General features: G+C 51.9%; 17 protein-coding genes across 17 annotated transcripts; all 17 read right to left on the minus strand.

Moving 5' to 3' along the window:
• Window positions 1-109: 109 nt before the first annotated feature.
• On the minus strand, window positions 110-1,240 carry DQ04_01901000 (hypothetical protein; the record flags this gene model as incomplete). Its single annotated transcript, XM_009311284.1, has 1 exon — window positions 110-1,240. One exon carries the CDS (start codon window positions 1,238-1,240, stop codon window positions 110-112), a length of 1,131 nt encoding a protein of 376 aa, XP_009309559.1.
• A 176-nt stretch (window positions 1,241-1,416) lies between these two features.
• DQ04_01901010 (mitochondrial inner membrane signal peptidase) lies at window positions 1,417-2,031 on the minus strand (the record flags this gene model as incomplete). The annotated part of the gene is made up of 1 exon (XM_009311285.1): window positions 1,417-2,031. The coding sequence occupies one exon, from the start codon at window positions 2,029-2,031 to the stop codon at window positions 1,417-1,419; it is 615 nt and encodes a 204-aa protein (XP_009309560.1).
• Window positions 2,032-2,766: 735 nt separating this feature from the next.
• DQ04_01901020 (putative SET domain protein) lies at window positions 2,767-4,134 on the minus strand (the record flags this gene model as incomplete). Its single annotated transcript, XM_009311286.1, has 1 exon — window positions 2,767-4,134. One exon carries the CDS (start codon window positions 4,132-4,134, stop codon window positions 2,767-2,769), a length of 1,368 nt encoding a protein of 455 aa, XP_009309561.1.
• A 236-nt stretch (window positions 4,135-4,370) lies between these two features.
• Window positions 4,371-5,153, minus strand: DQ04_01901030 (dolicholphosphate-mannose synthase; the record flags this gene model as incomplete). Its single annotated transcript, XM_009311287.1, has 1 exon — window positions 4,371-5,153. The coding sequence occupies one exon, from the start codon at window positions 5,151-5,153 to the stop codon at window positions 4,371-4,373; it is 783 nt and encodes a 260-aa protein (XP_009309562.1).
• A 249-nt stretch (window positions 5,154-5,402) lies between these two features.
• Window positions 5,403-5,732, minus strand: DQ04_01901040 (peptidylprolyl isomerase; the record flags this gene model as incomplete). Its single annotated transcript, XM_009311288.1, has 1 exon — window positions 5,403-5,732. The coding sequence occupies one exon, from the start codon at window positions 5,730-5,732 to the stop codon at window positions 5,403-5,405; it is 330 nt and encodes a 109-aa protein (XP_009309563.1).
• Window positions 5,733-6,052: 320 nt separating this feature from the next.
• Window positions 6,053-6,781, minus strand: DQ04_01901050 (hypothetical protein; the record flags this gene model as incomplete). Its single annotated transcript, XM_009311289.1, has 1 exon — window positions 6,053-6,781. One exon carries the CDS (start codon window positions 6,779-6,781, stop codon window positions 6,053-6,055), a length of 729 nt encoding a protein of 242 aa, XP_009309564.1.
• A 308-nt stretch (window positions 6,782-7,089) lies between these two features.
• On the minus strand, window positions 7,090-8,559 carry DQ04_01901060 (eukaryotic translation initiation factor 3 subunit L; the record flags this gene model as incomplete). The annotated part of the gene is made up of 1 exon (XM_009311290.1): window positions 7,090-8,559. One exon carries the CDS (start codon window positions 8,557-8,559, stop codon window positions 7,090-7,092), a length of 1,470 nt encoding a protein of 489 aa, XP_009309565.1.
• Window positions 8,560-9,083: 524 nt separating this feature from the next.
• Window positions 9,084-10,547, minus strand: DQ04_01901070 (putative xylulokinase; the record flags this gene model as incomplete). The annotated part of the gene is made up of 1 exon (XM_009311291.1): window positions 9,084-10,547. The coding sequence occupies one exon, from the start codon at window positions 10,545-10,547 to the stop codon at window positions 9,084-9,086; it is 1,464 nt and encodes a 487-aa protein (XP_009309566.1).
• Window positions 10,548-10,859: 312 nt separating this feature from the next.
• On the minus strand, window positions 10,860-13,325 carry DQ04_01901080 (hypothetical protein; the record flags this gene model as incomplete). Its single annotated transcript, XM_009311292.1, has 1 exon — window positions 10,860-13,325. The coding sequence occupies one exon, from the start codon at window positions 13,323-13,325 to the stop codon at window positions 10,860-10,862; it is 2,466 nt and encodes an 821-aa protein (XP_009309567.1).
• A 177-nt stretch (window positions 13,326-13,502) lies between these two features.
• On the minus strand, window positions 13,503-14,060 carry DQ04_01901090 (hypothetical protein; the record flags this gene model as incomplete). Its single annotated transcript, XM_009311293.1, has 1 exon — window positions 13,503-14,060. The coding sequence occupies one exon, from the start codon at window positions 14,058-14,060 to the stop codon at window positions 13,503-13,505; it is 558 nt and encodes a 185-aa protein (XP_009309568.1).
• A 256-nt stretch (window positions 14,061-14,316) lies between these two features.
• DQ04_01901100 (hypothetical protein) lies at window positions 14,317-15,117 on the minus strand (the record flags this gene model as incomplete). Its single annotated transcript, XM_009311294.1, has 1 exon — window positions 14,317-15,117. The coding sequence occupies one exon, from the start codon at window positions 15,115-15,117 to the stop codon at window positions 14,317-14,319; it is 801 nt and encodes a 266-aa protein (XP_009309569.1).
• A 218-nt stretch (window positions 15,118-15,335) lies between these two features.
• Window positions 15,336-16,247, minus strand: DQ04_01901110 (MutT 8-oxo-dGTP pyrophosphohydrolase-like protein; the record flags this gene model as incomplete). The annotated part of the gene is made up of 1 exon (XM_009311295.1): window positions 15,336-16,247. One exon carries the CDS (start codon window positions 16,245-16,247, stop codon window positions 15,336-15,338), a length of 912 nt encoding a protein of 303 aa, XP_009309570.1.
• A 372-nt stretch (window positions 16,248-16,619) lies between these two features.
• Window positions 16,620-16,958, minus strand: DQ04_01901120 (dynein light chain; the record flags this gene model as incomplete). The annotated part of the gene is made up of 1 exon (XM_009311296.1): window positions 16,620-16,958. The coding sequence occupies one exon, from the start codon at window positions 16,956-16,958 to the stop codon at window positions 16,620-16,622; it is 339 nt and encodes a 112-aa protein (XP_009309571.1).
• Window positions 16,959-17,198: 240 nt separating this feature from the next.
• Window positions 17,199-17,906, minus strand: DQ04_01901130 (putative dolicholphosphate-mannose synthase; the record flags this gene model as incomplete). The annotated part of the gene is made up of 1 exon (XM_009311297.1): window positions 17,199-17,906. The coding sequence occupies one exon, from the start codon at window positions 17,904-17,906 to the stop codon at window positions 17,199-17,201; it is 708 nt and encodes a 235-aa protein (XP_009309572.1).
• Window positions 17,907-18,212: 306 nt separating this feature from the next.
• Window positions 18,213-18,833, minus strand: DQ04_01901140 (putative proteasome beta 2 subunit; the record flags this gene model as incomplete). The annotated part of the gene is made up of 1 exon (XM_009311298.1): window positions 18,213-18,833. The coding sequence occupies one exon, from the start codon at window positions 18,831-18,833 to the stop codon at window positions 18,213-18,215; it is 621 nt and encodes a 206-aa protein (XP_009309573.1).
• Window positions 18,834-19,068: 235 nt separating this feature from the next.
• DQ04_01901150 (hypothetical protein) lies at window positions 19,069-20,940 on the minus strand (the record flags this gene model as incomplete). The annotated part of the gene is made up of 1 exon (XM_009311299.1): window positions 19,069-20,940. One exon carries the CDS (start codon window positions 20,938-20,940, stop codon window positions 19,069-19,071), a length of 1,872 nt encoding a protein of 623 aa, XP_009309574.1.
• A 1,891-nt stretch (window positions 20,941-22,831) lies between these two features.
• On the minus strand, window positions 22,832-24,241 carry DQ04_01901160 (ribonuclease HII; the record flags this gene model as incomplete). Its single annotated transcript, XM_009311300.1, has 1 exon — window positions 22,832-24,241. One exon carries the CDS (start codon window positions 24,239-24,241, stop codon window positions 22,832-22,834), a length of 1,410 nt encoding a protein of 469 aa, XP_009309575.1.
• Window positions 24,242-24,421: the final 180 nt, after the last annotated feature.

Here is a 24,421-nt window from a genome sequence, read left to right on the forward strand (position 1 = left end):
AAGAATGGGGAAAAGAGAATCAGATAGAGGGGGTACTGACAGCAAGATGTTCGTGTTCTCTTTGTGTTTCTTATCGTGTGCAAGAATTGTTTATTGTTGTTGTTTAGATTCAAGATGTCCATTGCCGTGCGCGTAGTTTGGCGGAGGGCGCCTTGGCATATAGAATGTGTGATCGCTGGATGTAAGTCTCAGTTGGCATCCAGCCGGGATATAGCGACTCATAGGCATCCAATACGTCATATGCAAGTCGTTTGGAGCAGTTCTGTCCCCGTCCGTCTACACTTCCCCCTGGTTTGATTGCTGCAATAACGCTTTCATTCCAGCCATGAATATTGATGACCTGCACGTTGTGATCACCGAAAAGTTGCATTAATGGCAGGAGGTGCTCTATGGTGGGAAGACTGTGATCATTGATGACGAGAATGCCATCGGTTGCAAGTTTGTTGAAGGCCTGCTTAATGAGGGGCATGGAGTTTACCATGCGTCCATTTACCGGCTCGAATACGTCCATGAATACGAAGTTGCAGTTAACGGGGCACAGACGTAGTACTTCCTCCGCAGACTGAACGTATACATGGGTGTTGGGATTCTCCTTGAGCAACCCGAAGGACCTACAGGTGCTTACGACGGCAGGCTCGACGTCTGCCACATAGATACTCGCCTTTGAACCGAGAACGTGACGAAGACCACACTCCATGCTGTTGCCACCCATCCCAAGCACCAACACGGTAGAGTCAGAGGGAGGGACAGTGGCGCAACGTGCATCCACTGAATTGTCACGATGGGAGAGATGCAGCATCCCGTAAACAAGAAGGGCAAAATGAACCATGTTTCCCGCCACACACTGCATCTGCTCGGGTCGCTGGAGTAGCACCACCGACTGCAAATTATAGCTCCGGTCGCCCCCAATGAGGTGAGCGTTTTGGTGGACGAAGTGCATCGACCCAAAACTGAGATGCATCTCAACATACTGATGGGGAGCGTCCTTTGAACCACCTCTCCTCACCGATCTCCGCCTGTTCACAAGAACAACCTCTGATTGCACCCACAACACGTCAACGCCCACAAAATGCGAGCAGGCCCTGCGGCTTTTTATGGAGACATCACAGGACACAACCGTCGGCTTCCGGCCGCACGCTTCGCGCAGCTCGACAAACACCTTCCAGAAGGGGAGGGCGCGCAGTACTTCCTTCGCCACGCCAGCCACTGCGAGATAGTCAGGGATCGCATCGTCGCCCATTTAAAGTGTGCCCCTCACGGAAGTCAAGAGGAGAAAGGATGCTTCGCTACAGATTCTAACGCAGTCAAGCATCACCAAAGAAAAACAAACGAAAAGCGCTCCTGTCATCGCGGTGCTCTCCACATGTCACATTGGTTTTATCATGCGTTCAAAGCCTACTCCCCTCCACTCCCAGCTTAGGACGATGGCCGAAGCGGCAGGCGACCGAATGATGGCCACATTTTAAGCAGAACAAGGCCGCGAAGACACTCTAGCGGCACCGCGCCTGTGTTGCGCGAGTCGAAACTCTCCCGAGGGTTGTCGCCCTCCAACCAGAGCCAACCAGAGGGGTGCTCCACACGGTCAATGCAGGCATCCCAGTCACGCGCCCTTGTGTAGGCAGCGAGGCTACTGTACACATAGGCTTCCTGTTCGGCACGAGCTTCTGGTGACGCATCAGCCGAATCCAGTGAAGGAATCTGCTCTGGATAAATCGTCGTGAACTGCTCGTCATTCCATTGCCCCATCACGTTTTTGTCCGCGGTAGTGCGCATCACGCGCTTGCAAACAGTCAACTCCGGGGATATTCTCACCACAACGACATCACCCGTCCGCACCAAGGGCGATGGGGAAAAGTGCTGCAGGAAACGGAGCAAAGCGTAGGGAAAAAACAAAACGTAATCCCCTGGGGAAAGCGTGGGGAGCATGGAACTCCCCTTGACCGAGCAAAGCACATCACTATTCCATCCAATAGCAACACCCAGCAAGACATAAGGTAGGTCAAGGCGCAGTGAACGAAATCCCCAACGCATTTTGTTTCCACCAGGAAGAGCCCTAGACCTAACAAAGCGATGCGGCGCTCCTGTCCTTAGCGGAAATCGTTTCTATGCTACATTAGGGAAACGAGAGAACATGTCATAAAGTAGGTTCCGCCACTACCACCACCGCCACTCGTCGTAACAATGCCAGATCTTCTCCAAATGTATCACGACGATATCAATCTTTTTTTTTTCCATTGGCATCGCAGCTCCAAATCGAGTCATGGCAAACCAATGGTGCGTCGGTAGGTGTGGAGAACACACTCCGAAAACAAACCAACAACAACAGATAATATAATCACGATCACCATTGCAACAAGGAGCCTAATCATTATGGGAAAAGAGGAAGAAAATAACACACCTTAGGAGTTAAGAGGAACATTATAAAAAAAACAGTTCCTGATATATGTCCCTGAAGTTATCGAAGGACTCCGAACATTTCTTGCATACACAACCTCACTCATGACGCACGGCGTGTCTTTCGTCTCTATACAGCTTGCAACAGCTCTATGGTTAACAGCGTACATGGCGCTGCAGGTGTCCCACACATCGAGTCCCACAGTGGCAGTATCAAAATGAGCTCAGAAGAACAAAGCAATAATAGGATCACACATCAAGAAAGAAGCCACCATTGATACTATGCATTTTGGGCAGAAGAAAATGTGTGTGCGTGTATGCCACACACGCACACACATATGCATATGCATATATATACCAGCCCGGACAATATCAGATGCCCTTCGTTGGTGGAACAGGAGGGCGTCGGTGCCATGTGTTGGTACCGTACTTCCGCAACGATGCCTCATCGGGGACGATCAGCCCGCGGCAAGACGCTGAACCGCAGAAACATTGAAACGGCTTCATTGTGTAGTCACAAAATGTGGAGTAGTCCATTGTGAGCTCTTCCCCTTCGTTAATGTCCCGGGCGGCAGCCACGTTCAGTGAATGCCCCTCATCAAATATACAGTTTGGATCACACGAGTGATTAATGGGACGCCACCTGTTTGGGTCACTTTCCCAAATAGCGTACACGTGGCCGTCAGCATCGAGCGGCCAAGCGTATTCAGCAAACAGAGCCTTTTCCTCCGGCCCCCACTGTTTCTCCACAAAGGGCTTTGTGACTATAGCAAAACTATTTCCCTCGTCCTCGAAAACAATTTCCCCCTTCTTGGTGTTCCGTGCAGCGCAGAGGTAATACCCTTTGTTGTCACCAGTGTGCCTCACCTCAATAGTTGGAGGTCGACAATCACGCTCTCCCTCACGTATGCGCTCGTCAAAGAAACATTTCGCCGCATCAGCTGAAAGAGCATCAGAGCCTGGCTCGATCAGAGAGCAGTTAAGCACTATGTCCTCCAGAATTAAATCTTCTGAATGAGGGCTCTGGTTAAAGACCATTTTTGCGAAGCCAGTCTTGTTAATCACATTCTTGGCAAAACCAGTCACATATCCTTCAATTACAGGGACACAACGTTGCAGCCACACATTATCGCAGACACCGTTCTGCTTGATGGTGACATAGCTTGTACCCGAAACAAGGACCTGCAGCTGCTTCCCTTTGGCCGCGTTCACCTCCCATACCACAACCTTGCCGTAGTTTGCAAGGGCCTCTTTCAGTGCCTGCGGCAACGCGGATGCCTCCTCCACCGTGCACTCAAATGTGCCCTGAAGGGTATTCGCACTCCGGAACTTCACAGGAAACTGAAGTTCGAGCCGCTCAATGTCGGTGTAGGACTTCACCACAGAGAAGCGGGGCATCGGTAACCCGGCGTAAAAGCACATCATGAAGAGAAGCTCCAGGGGTTGCTTGAGCACAGCGTACCGACACCCCCCGTACACCACACCATTGTGATCAAAGAGTGAAGCCAGCAGCACCGAGCTGGCACAATGTTCATCTTCGGTGGTCCCAGTGCAAAGGTTCAAAGCGCAACGATACACATTCTGTGACGCACAGAATTCTCGCACGGCACGGTACATCGACGGGCCGTTACGTACTGGAATGATTTTGTACGGAAACTGCGCTTGCGACTTGAGCCTTGAAGTCCACTCTCGTTCGTACTGCTCATCGCAGAACACCGCCACTGTATCACCTTCGCCCATACGCTCCACTCTACAGTGACCCTCGGCGAGGAGAAAAAAAAAGAGAAAATGTGTTGGTCGTTACCCGCATGTGTCTCATATAGATTCACAGACATATGCATACATACATGCATACCTAAGTACGTGCACAGACACACGCACCCGCACACACTGCTCCAGAGTGCAAAGGGTTAACCTAATGATTGTCTCATTTGATGGATCCAACAAACATTCAGATGCACACACACACACACGCACTACAGCATGATTTTCATGAGCCAAAGAACAATAAGCAGTATACCTGCAAGCACAATCACAATCCAGACACCGTAAGTATAGACATACAATGCACGTAGGTGTTTCAGATAGTGAACAATAACCTTCCCGGTTAACTTACTCTCTCCGACCGTTCGAGCCGCGAAGTTAAACCCAACCTCTTCATACTTCCGCACGCGACACTTAACGAAAAGTTCCAATGCTATTTTGTAGCCAATAGGGCTCAGCACCTCGACGCCTCGCTGGAAAACATCCTTGCGCAATCCGAAAAAGCCAGACATAGGATCGGTGAGTGGTGTGAGTGGGCGAGCAAGCACACGTGCGCCCCAGGAAATGACTCGGCGGTGGAGAGGCCAGTCGCGGTCAATGGCTACACCCGCGCCGTAGCGAGTGCCACACACGAACTCAACGTCCGGTCTTTCAAGTGCGCTCAAAAGACGCGGAACCGCCTTAGGTGGGTGCTGCAGGTCGGCGTCCATAACAAGAACGAACGTCCCACTCGCGATGGTAATGCCGTGAATCACAGCGCTGCTCAGGCCGCGCTCCGTGGTTCGGACCTCGATTCGAACTCCGTAGCCATCTGCCTGGAGTTTTTTCACAACTTCGACAGAGCCATCCCTCGAGTTGTCATCAATGATGAGCAGCTCAACATCATTCTTAGAGAATCCAGCATCCCCTACCGCGTCAAACACCTGCTTCGTGAGCGCCTCCAAGTTTCCGCACTCCTTGTACGCTGGAACAACTATAGAGTACCTGATGGGCATTGGCCTTCTACAAATAACGGCGGAATGTTATGCTGAACAAAAAAAAAAAAGCAATCCAAATAATTAAAAAAATATACACAACTGATCACAATGGCCATACAACCATTAGATTGCAACCCACATGCACACAGAGACACACACGAAAACAAAAAAAAAACATCACACACGCGTTACAGTCGTTATGCTAAAACTGTCAGAGTGTTTTTTTTTTCTTCTTCTTCTTCTTCTTCTTCTTTTACGCCAATAGACTCAGTTAATTTTGAGAAGCTCAATGTCGAACACCAGCGAGGCGTTCTTTCCAATGCCCCACGCGAGAAACCCACGATCCCCGTATGCGTAGTCGCCAGACATGGTGAGCCGCGCCTTCTCTCCGGTTGACATTTGCAGCATCCCCTCGTCCCATCCCCGGATCACCTGTCCGCAGCCAACCTTGAAGGAGAACGGCTCGTTGTCATCGAGCGTTGACCAGAACTTTTTCATGCCGTCCGCGAGGAATCCCGTGCAGTGGACGGTGATGGTGTCGCCCGCCTTCGGCTGTACCCCATTGCCATCCACAATAACTGTGCGCGTGACGCCCATTGTCGTGAACCCCCACACCCAAAAAAAGTCTTCCTTGGAGCCGAATATCAGCAAAAGGCACAAGACGAAAAAATAAAAAGGGAAGGACTAATTAGTAGAATTACGACAAGCATGACTATCAACATCACTGAAGGTTTACACAGCACGGCAGCAGACACATACGCATCCCACCCGCACATGCACTCATAATCTACCTGAAGGTTGCATCTCCCCTTCCTCGTCCTCAACTCATGATAACGTAACAATCGTCGCACCATTCACACTGAAATCACACAAACCCGCAAAAAGGATTTCCCCAGCAGAAGGCAGCTCCCCCTCTACTAACGCATGCGAGAGTGCAGCATATCCTTTAGCCGCTCCACTTCCATCTCCAACTTCCCATTTCGAACCTGAAGTTTTTGCGTCCGTGACTCCTCAAGCAGGAGTTGCTTGCGTACCTCTTCACGGCGTTGGGACAACAGAGTAGCCGACGCATGTGCCTCCTGTTGCGTCGTTCGAAGTCTCTGCCGCAAATCCGCGACAGAGTCTTTAAGATCCTCACATTCCTGACTTTTCCGTTCCAGCTTGTTTTGCGCAGCTCGCCTCTCCGACTCCAATAATGCAAGTCGGTCCTCCCGCGACTCCACCCCGCCGGCGATGGAGCCACCTCGAATTGCAGAGACAAGCAACACCGCGTCACGCTCAGAGCAAGAAAACTCTGGCGAGAGATGAGACACGAGTCGTCGAAGTTCATAGTGCGCCTTATCTTCACGTTCCTCGTCCCAACGGTTAGGAACTGCGTTAACGGTTGAGTCACACATGGCAGAACGCTCCAGTTCATCTTCATACTCCCTTGCAGGTACAGAGTTTCTCTCTTGATCCAGATGTTGTTGATGTGGTTGTTGCGGCGGCGGCGGCGACGGCGACCTTCGCCTACTTCCCTGAGCACCGAAGTGGTGCCTCTTCAACCACGCAAGCTCCTCCTCTAGTCGAAGCAGACGCGATTCTTGTGACAGTGCGTTGTCAGGGGCGCAGGGCTCGGGCAAATCGTCATCGCCATCAAGAAACATCTACGGGTCGGCCTCATTAACAGCAAAACAGCCGCAAAGAGCAAACAAGCGGTAGAAATGAGAAACAAATCGAATAGAAGGGCAGGAAAAAAAAAATGTGAGAGAAACTTGACTGTTGTCAGTTAGGACAGAGTTCACCAGCTGCCATCGCCCCCCCCCCCCGCAAAGGCAGCGATGCACCGACGCGAGAATCGTCTTTTTGGATCCCGCTTTTTTTTGTAGGTTTTTTTTTGTTATTACAAAGAATTCAAGCCACTTATGCAGCTCCACTTCTTACGATCTTCGAAGAAATGAAAAAGATCAACGTATCAGTTAGCGACTGAAGCGTGTTGCACCTGGCGTCTCTCTTGTCTTTGGTTTTCAAAGTGCCTATATCGCCGGCGCATATTATTGATACGCAGAAAGTATTTGGATTCTGTCGTGCGGTAGGAAGACTTCTGAACCACGTTGATGTTATCACCCTTCACAGTGCAGTCAAGCGCAGAACGGACGGCGTAGCTTCCCGACAACAAGTCTGCCGAAGTACCATCATGCACGAGTTGACGGGAGCGGAGCTTCATCGCAAACAAAGGCACAAACCCGTCATCCACATCTAAGATAGTCTTCACCAGTTCGGTGGTTGTGGTTTGGTAAACGCCAAAATAGCCACGTAGCCTTATTGTATCCTCCTGCTGCTTCACGGCCCGGCGAAACAGACGCGCCTGAAGTTCCTTACCTTCTGTGCCTTTGTACACACTAGTGGTTATTGGAGGAATCGCAAGGAACTTCGGGCTACACCGATCAAATACTTCACGGAACCGCTCTTCATCGCCCGCAGAAAGGAGTTCCTTGTCGTCTTCAAAACTGGACTGCTTCCGCGGTTCCATCAGCCAGTTTAAGTTATCAGGTTGCATACCGCCAAGTATGCAAGAAACGACATGCATGTAGGCACAGTCCAGCTGCATCTTCTCCGAGAACTTTCGGCTTGTCACTTTGGTCGACAGACTGAGGCGGAAAACACGGCTAGCATCAGCGTAGCGTCGAAGCATGAGGTAGCTGAACCCCATATGATAAAGCAGCGACACGTTCGCCGGCGCCACCGCCATTAAAATCTGTCTTCCACGCCCGTAAACGTCCAGTGGTTTCAAGGCGCTTAGTGCTCCATTGTAGTCACCTAGCAGAACATTGATCTTGGCTATGGTGATGATGCCAAAGAAGCCGCACATCCACTGCGCATGCCTGGCGCCAGGCTTGGTGATCTCCTCTGAGCCCTCCGTTTGTATCACTTCCTCAATGCTTGACTCTGCGACGACTCGCTCCAGAAGCTGCACCGCCTCGCCAACCGACCACTCCGCCCGTCCTGCAAAGCGCTTCTGGTACACCACCGTCATCTGAAAAAGGAACTCATCAAATATGTCCCACAGAAGCCAGTTCGGTACGTCGCAGCTCCCGGAGGGGAGGGCGGCGAAGAGGTTGCTGAATGTCTCCCAGGAAGACTTTGCATCGCTCAGCTTCACAGCGCGGTCAGTAAACAAGTGCTTGTAACGCAGGAAAGAGTACAGCTGCTCGGCTGTTCGATTCTTGAAGCAGTCGGCGACGGGCTTCATGCGGAGCGACGGCCACGGGCGGAACTGTCCTGGGCCCGCAAGGTAGAAGTTCTGCGTGAAGTTTGGAAACTGGTTCTCGTATAGATCGTGGAGCATGTTTGTGTCCCACGAGTCGACTGCCTTGTTCAGGGCCCTGAAGAAGGAGTACACTTCATGGGGGATGTCAGACTCGATGTCTGGGTTCGTTGTCATGTTTTCCTCGCTTGTTTGTGTGGTTGCTGGGAGTGTGGAGGGTGAAATAAAGCGAAGTAGAGGACTCAACAAAAGGCAGAGGAAACCTCAAACAGGAACGAGGGCACAAAACAACAGCCGCGGCTTCAACGGGTATCGACACAAAGTCAGAATCATTGGTAAAACAACTCACTGTAGAGAATAAAAATAATTTTGAGAAAAAATTGCTTTCGTTTTGGACCTACTGCTGCTCCCACAGAAAAATCTTCTGCTTATCTTGGTGTTGTTGTACCTCGTCGTCTTCTTTTTCCTCGACCCCCACCCCCCTCCCTACAAGCCCTCAGTTTTTGGTACTGCCCACACACCACGCTCCCGCCGGTGAAGGACGGTGGAAAACGTGGAGAGAATGGATCCCACGCCAAGTCGAACAAAAACTAACAAACAAACACAAAAAGAGAAGAATAAAAACAAAAAGAACAAAACAACCCTTTTCCCACGCCACCTGTGGCCTAGTTTGGATTCATATGCAGCGCGCTATCGGTTCTTTAGAGCTTGGACGTCATCAGAGGCTCCAGGTGCTTGTAGAGCGCCTCGAAGATCCTCCGCCGGCGCAAGTACACTTTGTGCCGCTGCATGTCGGGGTGGTGCGTCTTCACGAGCGGCAGGTGCGGCAGCAGCTCCTCCAGCGGTCGCTTCTCCACCGCCACTTGCGCCAGGCGGGCGGCTCCCAGCGCCGGGCCAACGTCGGCGCCGCTGCAGTAATCGATTGACTGTCCTGTAACGTCTGCAAGCATCTGCCGCCAGAGGGCGCTACGCGAGCCACCACCAATCAGCGTGATGTTTGTAGGCTTCACGTCGCAGCGGTGCACCGCATCCATTCCTTGTGCAAGGGCAAAGCTCACACCTTCCAGTACAGCGCGCGCCATCTCTGGCCGGCCATGCTGTGCCGTCAAGCCGAAAAAAACGCCCTTGGCATCCGCGTTGTTGTGCGGTGTTCGCTCCCCAGCCAGGTAGGGGAGAAACCAAACAGGCATCTCGTCGAACCGATGTGCTTTCTCAGCATCAGCAACGAACTCGGCGACGTTTTTGCACCCAGTCACGCGCGCAGCCCAATCTAGGCACGATGCCGCGCTCAGAATTACTGACATCAGGTGCCATGAATTAGGAAGTGCGTGACAGAAGCTGTGCACCGCCTCCTTGGTGTTATAACGGAAACCATCCGACACAATGAAGTAGACGCCGGAGGTTCCAAGCGAAAGCATCGCCTGGCCTGGCTTGTACAGGCCCGCGCCTACTGCACCGGCTGCGTTGTCGCCGCCGCCTCCAACAACCGGCACCTCGTTCATGCCCCACTGCTTGGCAAGGCAGGGCTTCAAGTGGCCTGTGATCGCAGTACCTTCGTATAGCTTTGGCATAAGCTCTTGCGACAGTCCGCAGGCACGGAGGAGATCATCATTCCAACCACGCTTCGCAGTGTCCATCCATAATGTGCCAGATGAGTCGGACATCTCCGAGGCATAATCCCCCGTCATGAGGTAGCGCAGATAGTCCTTGGGCAGGAGCACTTTTTTAACCTTCCTGAACACATCTGGTTCATTCTGTCGTACCCAGAGCAACTTTCCTGCTGTAAAGCCTGGCATCATGAGGTTACCTGTTGTCTCACGTGAGTGTGGGACAAGGCGCTCAAGCTCGCGGCACTGTTCTGCGCAGCGCCCGTCACACCAAAGAATGCAAGGGCGAAGGACCTTGCCGTGTTTGTCAAGAAGAGTGGCCCCATGCATTTGACCAGAGAGCCCCACAGCCCGCACCTTCTTCATATCGTTCCTACTCTTGAGAATGTTCATCGCCTTGTTAGTGGCAGACCACCACTCTGCCGGATCCTGCTCATTCCACAACGGTTTGGGTCGTGACACAGTCAGCCCCGCAGTGGCAGTGTCAATAACAGCACCATCCCCTCCCATCACCGCCACCTTCACGCCAGATGTTCCAAGATCAATACCAATGTACATTTGCAGTGTACTTTAATGTCTGTTGTATCTGAAGAAACCTGTTGATTGTGTGAACCCCGAGACACAAAACGAAAAAAAAAAGGCCCATACGACATTAAACCAGTCGGAAGACGAAAGAATAAAGAGAAAAGAAAAATCCACGACTCAATTATTCGACCGCTCTCCCTGCATCCACCCCAATGGACGTTGAAAAACCTGAAGAGTGCGGCACAGAAAGTAAGCAATGAGGAATGCAAGGTAATGAAGGAGTGTAGGAAACCACAAACTCTCTCCCCCTCACCCAACTCACTCCTTATTTCATTCGTTTGCTCTCTATGCAATGTGTGTTCTCAGGGCGTGACGATACGTATTCTTGAGGCATTGTGTAACGTACAGAACACCACGCAGATCGCCAGTAAAGAGTATCTCATCCAGTAGCGGAACTTCCAACAGAATTCGCCTCTCAGTCTGCAAGAACGAGACACACTTCCTAATATTGCGCCGCTTCGCCGCTGCAGCCTTTGCACGAACCTCAATCGACTCGAGTTGAGCGCAGCGACGCCGCTCCAGGGTTCGTATCAAGTGTGCCAGCACCACGCCATCAGAGAAAACAAGGGAAGGCTCCTGCAGCTGGAGATCTTGGCCCGAGATAAAGAAGGAATGATCCGCAGCGGTATAACGGAAATCCGAGCCGAGAACAGCGACCAACCATCCCCGCGCAGTCTCCACGTCCTCCTTCGTGAAATCGAGGCCGCTCAGCATCGCAAGCGGTACACTGCTGACTACACCAGACACAGCGACGCTTTCTCCAGAATGCGGCGCAGGGTCGGTGGAGATTCCCGTATGCGGTGCGGCCAGGTTTGCAACCCTACTCGCCGACAACGGCGACGCAATGACGCAACGCAGCACTGTCTGTGGCTCAGGGCTGCGCGGCTTTGGCTCGCCTTCCTCATTCGCCACAGACTGCCTCACCAAAGAGTCAGAAGGGTGACACAAAGGCATTGTAGACGAAGAAACAAGAGAGGGTCTCTTTGGTGAAAGAGGAAGACCCCCACGCGCCACGTGCAACAAGTGCCTCGAACCGAGGTACGGAGCATCCGTGGGCCGCGGGGCATGCCGCCGTGGAGGAGCGCCATCTACCAGTCTCATTATATCCTCCAACAGCAACAGGATGTAGCGTCGGTCGCCGTAAAATACACGATGCGGGGCGTCGATGAAGAAGGAGCTCATCCTAACCGGGCAGTACTTCCAAAGCTCGGTGAACGCAGATTGAATATTCTCGATGCAGTTCAGCTTTACCCTCGGATTTCTGTGGACGGGAATATGGCTACCGGTAAGCCCCTCCACCAAATCACACAGTGTTGTGCCGTTTGTCAGAAAAGGAAACACTGAAGGGATATACAGTGAAGGAAATTCCTCCCGTCGAATGCACCAATGTCTTCGCTGTGGCGACAAGAATGGCGCATTGAGTGCGTTAGGGACAATTTTGTCGTCGGACGGAAGTTGATGGGCTACAGGGTCCGGGAGAACGTCCTGCGAAAACAAAAAACTGCACACTGCCAGTTCGAGAGAGCGCATCGCACTAGGGGCATAACTGCCTTGAAGCGGGTCGGGCTGCCACGTCACTGCTGGCTCGGCCCACAAGTGTTCCAAATTCGTCGGCAGAAACCCACTAATGACAGTGCGCATCAGCAGAAAGAGCAATGCAGAATCACCTCGCACAATGACGCTCTCGGGCCGTATGAGACGGCACTCGCGGGGGATGCAAAACGAGGTGGTTTTCTCCGCTCCTCGGAGCATATTCAAAGCTGTTACGTAATTCAGTCGAACGTCATCGATAGTTTTTGGCTTCAACACGAAATCTGGGCTATAGGTGTTTGCTTCACCGCCATCACACTTCAGCGCAATGGCCACCAGCCGGCGAAGTGCAACACCATTCAGAACTGGATCATCGATGTGTCCTTCAGTTTCTGCTAGCTCCATCCCCACAATATTCAGTCGCCGCAAAAAATCCCGTACTTGAATGTCATCCATGCGGGACACATTGGCTACAGTGTTAGGGTCGTCATTTACACCATCCGTGATAAGGGCAACGGGCCACGCCAAACTCGCGCAAGCTACATTTAACGTCTCCGCGTCGCCACCAATTTCCTGCTGGTGCCGCACCCTTGTAGGGGGTGGTGGTGGCAGGCGGTCACGTACCGTCCTACACTCATCCGGCGTCTTCGGAACCACACCCTTTTCGCCCCCTTGCAGACTTGTGGAGGCGTTCCACGGCGGTGCCGTATCAACTGGGCGATACCTGGACGGCTGCAGCTGCTTCGGTGGCGGCGGCGGTGAAGTGGCGGCGCAAGTGTCACCGCGCAGCGTGAGGCTCCTTACCGGGGCTGTAGCCATGGGCACGAAAAAGAAGCCGCTGCCAGGAAGAGGACGCTGCGGGGAAGGCGTACCGCTTGCCTTTCGCTGCTCAGCCGCCCATCTTGACGCCATCAAATAGCGTGCGGCCGCGTGTGACATCGTGCGCTCGGTGCTCTCACGGAGGTCTACAGAACTCTTCAGCTGGTTCAAATCCACCCGCATACGCTCAAGAAGCTCCAGCACCTCCTGAGCCAACACGTCCGTTCCTTCCTCGTCGGTGAGGTGTCGCGGCGTGAATGTGTAGCCAGGGGCAGCAGCAGAAGCAGCCGCTTCGTCACAACGAGCGCCGCCGCGTGCACCGGATCCGTCATTTTGCAATGCGTTCATCTCCGTTAGGCCGGCGCTTGCCGTGCCTACATTACCCTCGAAAGCCACAGGCATTAGGAGAAAACGGGAATGTATTTAAGGAAAAGAAAAGGTGAGAGAAAGGAAGAGCGACATTTGAAAAAAAGAGGCAGGGGAAAGGATTCACGGTGAAGTCATTCATGTGCCAAGCGTCACCAATAATCGCACTGAGGGGCATCAACGCGTACGTCACATCAGACAGCACGGCGTGTGTTATGAGTGTGTAGGGCCGTCTTCGGTGTTGTCCCGTTCCGGCGTCGTCTCGTCCGCGGAAGACGTGCTGGAGGTATCCTCACTGCTGTGGTGGCTGCATTGGCACAAGTTATCAAAGTTGTAGTCGAACTGGGTCCCGTTCTCCTCCGAATCCAGTGCAATGTGATTGAGGTTGAGGCGGTCGGGCCGAACAAGTTTGCATGTGGCGCACAGCATCTTAATCTCATCGTACACGATCTGCTCGCGGGTCCTCTTCCGCAAGAAACGGTCACGATCCCGTCGCTGCCGTGCTGACAGAATCTCCTGCGGCTTCATTGTGGCGAGAGCAGTGGGGCCGATCTTCGCCAGCTCTCCATCGACGCTTCGAATGTTCGCCAGCACGCCTAGCAGCTGGTCGCGGAAGGACTCCTTGTCCGCGAATGCAGCGCACATCGCAGCCACCATCGCCTCGGCGTAAAGGCTGCCCTTCTCCGGCACGCGCTTGAACTCCTCGAGGTCCTTCAGCACCGTGATGAGCTGCGATAGCGCCTTTGCTCTCATCGCCTCTGGCACTGCCATCACGTGGGCAGCAGCAAGCTAATGAATGCTGCGAGGTAGGGGAAACGCAGAGAGCAGTAAGGCACAAAAGGATCGACGACGTCACCACCACCACCACCATCGTCGCTCGCCAGAAATACTACAAGATGATAAATGAACGTATCATAACACACAACTCTCACCGCACAGAAGAGCCTTCCCCAAGAGCGCAATTACGCAAAGTTAACTCTCCCACACACTACACATATGGATTTGTTCACAGCAGACATCAACTCGGCTAACCACGCACCGCAGCCCCAAAAACACCACACGTCAACAACCAGAAGGCCAAAATAATAGCCTTGAAAGTGAGGTTATATACACTGCCCCACTCACCAAGGAAGTAATACATAACCGCTTCGGAGAAATCCTGGAAAGCTCGTGGGTTCATTACGAGTTCCTTGGTCGGAGGCTTCCTCCCTGGCGGCGGCGTCAAGAACGGATTTGACCACTCGAACTCTTTGGGCGTCGCTTCTTCCCCAGTGCGCTGATGGTGCCGCATCGCCTGTGCTAATTCACTATGCTCAAATTCCACCATACGAGCGATGTTTCGGAAGCAAGTATGGCTATCATGCGTTACGACAACCTTCACAGACCTAGGAAGATGCCTAATATCTTCGCAGCGGAGATATTTGGCAAGGACCTCCTTCACAGTACCTGGCCAATTCAACAGTGTAGTCACTACACGCGAAAGATGGTGTCGAACTGCAAGAGTCAGCGGGTGGTGCCTATCGTAGTCGTAATTACTCTCACCGAAATGCTCCAATAGTAGCTGTGTTATGCGGGCAAGATTTTCGGAGTCCACCTGTTCAATCACCACCCAGTAGAGAGGTGACGGCATTCGGTAAGCAATCTGTGGCTTGACTGTACCCTCGTCAATGATGTGTCGCACCTCCGCTACATCGTGGTGGGCAATCGCCTCGCGCAAGCGCAGCAACGCGGCTTTGTGGTCCGCATCGGCAGCGGCCGTTACCTGTGAGCACAGCAACACTATTAGCAGTAGAAACGTCTGCAGCACAGACCACCGAACACCCGGCATTGAATTTCTCTTCAACCAAAGAAACACATCATGCAAATATGCACATGCAGGTAGCAAAGGGGAAAAAAAAAAGAAATTAAGGAAACAAGAAACACAGCACCACCCCGATATTACAAAGAGATGTTTATTCACTCATACACACATCCAACAGAGAGGTAGCAGCTCTTTGAGCTATCAGTAACCACACTAACCAATCATCATCATCCCTGGCAAATCAACTACAACTTTCCCATCGGAGCTTGCGGATCTCGGGCAACAACGGAACTACCCCGCAGCATTTCATTCGCATTGGCTTCCTTTGGGTGCATCTGCTCCAATGCTGTGGAAAGTCGAACCAAAAGCTCACACAAAACAAATGCGGTGATGCCCCATACCAGCTCACCAGGATAGTCTTCTGGGAGCATTGGGGCGAGGCCTTCATCCTCTGGCATTCCTGGTACGTTTTCCGTGGGGCACACATTGCCAGATGGCACTGTTTGTGACGCACTGGCAAAGAAACAGGGGAAATGAGCTGGATTCTGCGACGTTAACGAACGGAGTTTAATAAGACGACAGTGTGTATGTTGACTGTCCAATAACAGCCGAGAGAGGTGTAAATAATGAATTGAGGCCACCTCGTCTGGGCTGGCACACGTCGGTGCGACAGAGGATGCAGCAACCGCGACGTATGGATGCACACATGAGCCACCATCGACAGTGGAAATTGGGTGCAATGACCCTATAATATCGTACGCCAGCGCGTCGATGCCAACCTCCTCGACCGTTTCGCGCTGTGCAGCGGCGGCAGGCATCTCACCGGCGTCCACAGTCCCACCAGGAAACGATATCTGGCCCCCGTGGCGGCGGAGCTTATCCGTGCGCTTTGTGAGCGTAATGCACATCTCCCGAAATCCGTTTTCCATGCCTCCAGCAGGCGGTGAGAGCAACACCAGCACAGCGTTCTCCCGAGTATGGCGTGGAACAGCGCATGTCTGCAAGTGTGAGAAGCGACGCCCATTGCCGAGTTCCTTGTAAAAAAAGTGTTCCGGCAAGTGCAACTGATCCAGCCGCAGCTGCAGCGAGCTGCGCACCAATGCAGTCCACTCCACCACACTGCGGGGCAGAAAGTGGGCCCCAGCTGCCACTGACATCCCACCGGAAAAACAACTATTTCAAAGAGACGTCAAAAACTAAGAGGAGAAAAGCAAGCTGAGAGCAGCATGTCGTAGTAAAAAATAGTAGTAGTAGCAACGTTAGTAGTATAGCAAACCGATCATCTATAATCAGGTAGCCAGTATCAAAACATGACAGAATACACACAGCGCAACCTTGGATAAAGACGGTGAGCATTCCACTACACATACTGCTTCGCTTTCAATGGTCTACAGACGTGTTTTTGTGCTGATCAAAACATGGGGTTCGCTCCAGTCCTCGTCACCTGAGATCGATTCAGCGTTCACTGCTGGGGCAGCATGCGCACCTCTATGTACATCACCCAATACAACGTGTGACGCACGTCACCTCTACAGGCCTTTAAACACAACAATCGCTAAGAAGCCTTTGTGGAACATGTACATGAGGTGTTTCATTTCGTACGTGATTTCAAACCCAAAACCCTCACCAATTACGCAATGCCATGACGCACCGTATTTCTTGTCCATCAGCTCCTTCACATGCTTTGCCGCGTGCTCGTAGCTGTCCTCATACTTCTCAATAGCGTTTACCACAATCTCCTTACACTCGGCCCGCATTTCTTCTGTCATGTCGCTCATCTTTTCCAAAGGGTAGTTTAGAGGGGCAACGTACTGCCGTATGTAATCCAGACTACACGGCCCTTCAGCATCCTTAGCCCCGGCTGCCATCAGAGTCTCTAGTGTGCTGCTTGCGTGACGACTTCTTCATTCAGTGGAAAGAGAGGCACGAAATCACTCACCGTGACAGAGAGCGTTACTCCAAGATAAAGCAAATCAGTGCACACATACAGACACACAGAGGCACGAGCATACACATATGTCCACGACCTCATAAGAAAAAAAAAAGAGACACAAGTGCAAGCAGAAGCACAAGCCCAATTGTGCTGTTGTTTTTTCCGTACCCCATCCTCACGGTGGTAAGGCTCCTCCGAATTTGACACCCTGATAAGGCTGTCTTTCACTGCCGTCTAGATTGAAAAATGTAATACGGAAGGGGCGCAGAACCGAAACTGGACGAGTCATGAGGGCCTGCAGAAAAGCGCGGACGGCCTGCTCTTCAGACAGTGTCCCCACGTCTGGAATGGGCACTGGATCTTGCGTCAACCTACCCATCAAAGGGTCTCGCGCACGGTTGTAAGCCAAGCAATTACCCTCCGCCAATTCATCAAATGTCATCACCACCCCAGACCGCGCAAGATGCTCCGTGGTAGTTCCAGCCCCACTGTCCAGAAGCCACGATAGCAACGACTCCTCGATTTCCTTTAACCCACCGGCGTTACAGGCAACAAGAACAGCAAATTCCTTATCATCATCGTCACTCCGCACTGCAGCGCAGAAATTTGGCTGCTGAGTCACAAGCGCCTCCAACATCCGCCGGGCGGCATCCGCTGGAAGGCGCCGGCTGATTGATGGGTTGCGGAAAACGTCACTTGTGGTCTTGTACAGACGCAGAAAGCGGCATGAGCCACGCCGTGTATGCGGCGCATGATATGCCGCGTGATCCATGATGAGGTTTCCCCACAAGGACACCTGCCGCATTAACGCCGCTGGGCCCGGCTGCAACGTGAAGAAGGGCGGCAGCTGAAAGAAGCTCCAGTGATTCACTTCGGTTCCCATGTGCGTCTAACAATATTTTTTTTTTTTATGTACCTCTCCAGGTAAAGTAAAACAAAAGGTTAAGCAAATTTAGGAACAAACTTTATATACATGTTATTGCACATATACGCGCATTGTCGAAAGCATCAAAGAGACGGAATGCAATCAAGCATTTTCCTCTTCTCTTCTTGCCTCTCCACGCAAGCGGGAGCAGCCCTATTGTGGGCAGGGGGGAAATACAAATGCATTGCACCTCTCACATTCTCTTTTCTTGTTGGAAAGGGGGGGGTTGATTGGCTGAGGCCCTAGGAAATAGCCGTACCCCTCCTAATTCACACCTTGGAGAAGCTCTACACCCCTCTCTGTCACCGCTTTGCAGATAAACTTATCATTGCTGATCACAATGCGCCTCTTCACTTCATCGCAGCACTTTTGCATCAAATCGGCACCCTCCTGTGCTGTCAAATTGGGGCGCCACAGACGGTCAAGCATCGCGGTGACGAAGGAGGCGCCGTATCCGTGGGCGCCGTACGGTACCTCCTGCATAGTGCCAAGGTAGTCCAGGTAGTAGAGGTGTGGCCCTGTCGTGCAGTCGTCGTCATCGGAAGCTACAACGTCGTAGCCGGCGAGGAGGCAGTTGACCAAGTAGGCACCGTCACGACTGCGTATCGCTCCGGCAAGTGTATTACGCATATAAGAAGCTGTTGCAGAGGTCTTGATCAGACGGCCGTGTTCCCGCATCTTCTTAAGCGCCATATTGCACTTGATGTATTCCACAAAATTGACTCGTGGGCCATTCTCTCCTGTGCACGCCACCACCTTATGAGAATCCAACTGAGTTACTTTATCCTCGGTGTCCGTGATCTTGATGTAGTAGAAGGCGTTGAGGCCGGCTGCTGCCACCAGCACAAAGTCATTGCAGCGGAAAGCAATGGTCGTCTCAGACATTTTTTTTGTATTGCTGTTATCGGGAGATAATGATGGACTGGTAGAGACCTTTTCCTTAACAAAATATATATTTTAGTACGGAGAAAGAAGGGTGGTTAAAGGATGGTACCTTGGGCTCACGAGGATTCAGTTTTCTTTTCTTTTGTTATATATACAATACAGACCTCGGTCGCATCCTCGCAAACAAGCAACCAAACATAAAAAATACACCGATATATAAGCAACGCCACCAAGATCACGTAGCCATCAGAGAGGCCGGCTGGATCCATTGGCTCATACCAATAGCTGTGTGGTAGTAGTACATGGAGCCATCGTCAGCCAAGCACGTGTCAAAACTCCCCTGCGAGGCCAGCTCCGGTCGAATCCATAGTAGCAGCTCCATTTCCCGCCCGGCATATAGATGGAGCATGATATCCACTACAGCGCACAAATGCGGCGTGTAAACTTCTGTTTCACTCACAAAAAATCGTCGCATTGGATGAGCCCGCGCACTGCACGCCAAACACAGCTCGTCCGAAGCAGCCTGCACGGAGCCAGTTTGGAGGAGCAAGTCGCTAACAAACTCCGTAGCGTTGGATGTATCCACGCCAAGTGGTCCAAGACACCGTGAAACGAAACCTAAGAGAATATTGTATGTATCCGTATGAACTTCAGGCACCCGACCTTTATGGCAGTTGACTTCACAATGAACATTTGTAGATGTTATGTGAGGGGCACCATGTTTTTTTTGGAGTTTACGCAGTTGCATATTTTCCTGCGTAACTCGAGTAATATCAGTCAAAAGTCGCTCATTTATCTCCATAAGATTTTTCCATGGTGCTTGATTCTTACACAGCTGCTCATGGAGGTATTCAAGATAACGGCACATGTTCAACTGTGCCACATGTATCGCAGTCAATGTCGTCCTGGCCCCTACATTGTGCAGATCAATTGAGGTTCGAACCTCAAGGTCACGATATTTCCGCAGCAATTCCCTGAGCAAACGTTGCTGCTGTTCTAGGGAGCGTTGTAACGCCTCGACACCATCCGTACTGAGCACTGGTAACTGCGACGACAGAAACGATTGGGGCCTCAACACCTCGCCCTGAATAACATGGAGCGCACTGGTGATGTACTGCCCTAGACGTGCGAGGAAGAGTTCACTGCCGCTCGCGGCGTCATCTCGTTGCGTTTGAAGCATAGCTATTTCCTTGCGATACATCTGCTCCATGGGTTCCAGCAATTTGCGAAACTCTGCACGCACCATCATCCGAAGATTCTCTGCGTCGTGGTACTCTGCCACGGAATTCTCACGTATCTGTGTCAAGTTGATGTCTCGTATGAAATTATTAGGTTCCGCTTTGGCGTTGGATTTCAGCGGGGACTCCTGCCTAACGGCCCGTGGTGAAAAACTCACCATTTGTCGGCGCAGCGCAGCGCATTCTTCATCTTGCGCTTCATATATAGCACGACGACACTCACCCTCCAATGCACACAAATGCGCAACGCTCTCACGACGTATAGGGAGTAAAAAACTCTTATAGTGCTGCTGAATCGCAAGGGCAAAAGCCGTCTCTAGGCTCTCCCGCTTCTGTGCCTCCTCAAACTCCAGTCTCTTTCCCTCCTGGCATGTGAACGTCATGTGCGAAAACAGGCGGTGTTCCACACCTTCTATGGCGTCTCGTGATCTTTTCTCCTCAATGTCCAGATCCTTTGCGTCTGATGCATTTAGACGCGAATTCAACTCTTCAACAAAACGCTTGACATCACTACCATCATCAGTGACACCCTTCAGACCATTTTTTTCTCGCCAATCTTCTAGGGACCTCTGAAAAACACGTTCATACTCCTGCTGAACACGTGAAGGAGCCACACGCACCCACAGCACAGCACCATCCCGCAGCCGCTCTCTCTGCGGGTTGCTCGACATGTCTAGGGCCGTTGTTGGGCGACAGTACTTTGGCGGCTTTCCCTCTGTTCGGTAGAGCATGAGACCGTCCCATTTCTCCAGCCCGAGCTTTGCCACCAGCAGCGGGATGCACATCGTGAATATTCTTTGTGGAGGCACCGCGAGGGCGATGCGGTCCTCCCAGGACCACTCGTCACCAATAAGCCGCAGCACCACCATCGGCCCTTCACTGCCTAAATGACGGGTAGCGCTTTCCTCCACCCACCTACCCACCCCCGCTTTCTTAAAGGACAAAAACGGAACGGAGAAAAAAGATTGTAAAAACCTGATAATCCAAGCATTCACCAATGGTTCGAATACAATTGCTGATGGTGCGGCGGCACGCGTCTCGCGTGAGTGAAACGGGCAACACCGCGTTCCAGCAAGATGTGATTGGCAATGGCACTTTATGATGGTGTGAGCCAGAAGCCGCGAAGCCTTCCAAGAGGTGATCATTGTTGGCGTTTGACTGACCTCGACAATGCGGAGTATTGAACCCAGGTACTGCGATGGGATGCGGCTGGCACCACCAGGGGGGTGCGAGTAGTAGAGAGTGGTCGTCCCGGATTTGAAACTCACTGACGAAGCCATGCATTGCTATAGTGCACTAATTCCTTTGGTCCTGAAACCGCTCGCGCCTCCATCCTCGAAGGGTGTACATTCAAGCATCTTTAACCAACGCCTCAGCATGCAAATAGACAAACGCACAGCAAAGACACACAACCAAAACAAAATGAATATCGCCAGACGCGCGACAATGGGGCGTCGCCTCGCCTTCCTTTGTGCGTGCGTTCACATTGGATTCAGCCCCTTCAGAAAAAGCCCTTTCAAAAAACACCTCGTGGTCTACACCGTTCAGGCATGCAACATGAGATGGAGTGAGAGGCCAGAGGTATTTTCGTCGATGACATCCACCCCAGCGCGCAGTAGTACTTCCCACCACGGACACCGAGGGATGTGAGACGTCACATGCGGTGTGAAAGGCGGCCTTAACATTCCTTACACACCAGATGTAACAAGCGCAGAGACGATGCAATATGGCTCAGCATCCCTTTCATCTCACGGTGGTTAGCACTAAAAAGCACGATGGCAGCCGTCGGCTCCCACAGCTCCGGCAGATCATTGCAAGCGTCACGCACTTCATTTGTTGTAGAGTTTCTACCGCATGGTCTCGCATCGCCAGAAAGGGTGTGAGTATTTAAAAATATTTCATCTCGGACGGCGGACTACCCATCACTCTTCGTGTTTATGTGTGCGTCTGTGGGTGTGGGTGGAGGCCAATAGCAACACGTTGGGCAATAGCTGTTGAGTACCTCCTCCTTCATCCACGGCAGAGAGTCAGGGGAGTCACTTCCAGAAAGAACGTATGGCACCTGCACCCCGCAGAGACCTGATCTCATATGACATCCGAATTTCCGGCACATGAAGACCCATATCTCAGAGCAAGAGAAGCAACTTCAGCGCGTTTCACAATGACCAACAAAAAGAAAAAACAAGCCCCAACGTCTTTAGGTAGCTGATTGGTGCAGTCAGCTCCATGTATATTCTGCCAATAGCATGAAGCCACCTTTGAGTATGTTTTTTTATCTGTGTAAGGTCTCTCATAAAACCCTTTAAAGCGAGTCCCCTCCACGTACCGATATGCGTAAAGCCCATCTATGATTCCTTGCATTATTACGAGTCAACTCGATAATACGGCAGGGACCTCTTTGCCCTGGAATCCTGCAAAAGAATTGCTACTCTTATACACATCGGCCACCACGTTCATCGTCACACCTTCCCTTCCCTCTTCTCCTCTCTCCCTCTCTCTGCTCACGTCCAAATATTTCATGAGCAAGTGCTACCCAAACCGGGGATGAAGACACAAAACAAGTAGACGCAATCAGGTATCGAACAGAAGAAAGAGAAAGAGAGAGAAAGGGGAGGGGGGGGAATCTTCCTCTCACGCAAAATTCCAGAAAGAAACCTGCAGCAAACCACAGGCAACCACTTCATCACAGATGGCGTTCCCATGCTGTATGCGCATGTCACTCTTCTTCTTTTCCACCTCGTCTCCATTTCTTCCATTCCTCTATGGCCGGGACTCCTTCGCCTTGCGCTTCAACTGCCTTGTGATCGCAGCTGCGCAGGGCTTGTATGACTTGCGGTGAATCGCAGACAAACCGTAACGCTGCACAGCACGCATGTGGTATTCCACCGGATACCCTTTATTCTCCGCGAACTGGTATCTGGGATACAGCGTGCTCAGATAGTTCATGATCTCGTCACGGGAGACCTTGGCAAGACAAGATGCTGCCGCTATCGTCAAGCTACGCTTGTCACCTTCTATAATTGGTTGGACGTAGCCGCCGATCTGCAGGTCTGTAAAGACAGATAACGTTTCCTCGGGCGCAGCGTGACCGTCTACCAAGATCAGCGGCGGCTGCACGGGCTCAACGTCAAAGAAATCCTTTGCCCCATCTACAAGTTCGATGTGTGACGGTAATTCGTAGCGTTTGCGATCGTCATGCGCGGCAGCGATGCAAAAACGGGAGAATAGGTACTGTGCAATGGAGCACTGCTTTGGACGTGAAGCCTTTTCGATTAAAAATCGTGTATCGTTAAGCGCGCGCCAAATAGAAAGGCAGGAGCGGTGCATTGTGTGCATCGAAGCCATGTAAATGTTAGTCATATCAATGTACGTGTGGTTTGCTATTCCTATAGCCCACAGGTATAAGTAGTTGCCGCTGATGTGAGCACCACTGTAAGAAATTAGATATGGTGTCTGCATCGACAAGAGCTTCTTGAATGACAACTTCTGTAACTTTGCATGTGATGGGAACCGCTTCGTGAGAACATTACCAGGTGCAGAGTCGCAGCCAGCGTGGTGCACCACAAACGTCTTATCCGCCACTAACTCAAAGATGTTGTTGTACCCCGTGATGTTCTTGAACACTAAGTTGCGTTGCGCCTCCGACACCGACTTGCTGTCAAAAATCTGAAACTGCTCCTGTTCGTCGTACACAGCGCGCAACTCGTTGTTGAAGCTTGAGAGCGGCACACGGCACACCGCCGCTCCCACGACTGGGCCCGCCAGAGGCCCCCTGCCGGCTTCGTCGCAGCCAATGGTGAGATATGTTTCCTTAATGCTGCGGCGGAGCACCACGCCATGTTTCTTCATGCGCGCCTCGGTCTGGGCACGCTCACGCTGCACTTTACGGATGTCCGCCGGTGTGCGCCTCTCCAGAAGCGCGCGTGCTGGCGGCGGCGGCAGTAGACCATCGCGGAATAGCTGGTAGCCCACCATGTCCAGAGTGCCATCAAGCGTGGCCACATCGTCCACTGTCTTCCGCAGCGGAACTTGCAATTCGCGCAGAGGGTTCCACTGCGGCTTGCGGTCGTACAGGGTGCCGTTGCACTTGTTTAAGCAGAGCGGGGTCTGCCGCAGCGCGCCGGCGCGGAACACCGAAGAGCGCCGAAAACATGCACTAACCTTCAACATGAAAACACCTCAGCACAGACACACACGCAGCGGGCTATGTCGTATATACGCCAAAGGGACAACAAGGTAGGAACAAAAAAGGCATCCAGTGGAAGAAATCAACTTAACGGGCGCACAGCACCCCGCTTCCTGGCATCCCAGGCATATATATATAATATAATTTATATATATATATATATA

Source organism: Trypanosoma grayi, assembly GCF_000691245.1.
Source record: "Trypanosoma grayi strain ANR4 Tgr_190_V1, whole genome shotgun sequence".
In the NCBI taxonomy this organism is placed as follows: domain Eukaryota; phylum Euglenozoa; class Kinetoplastea; order Trypanosomatida; family Trypanosomatidae; genus Trypanosoma; species Trypanosoma grayi.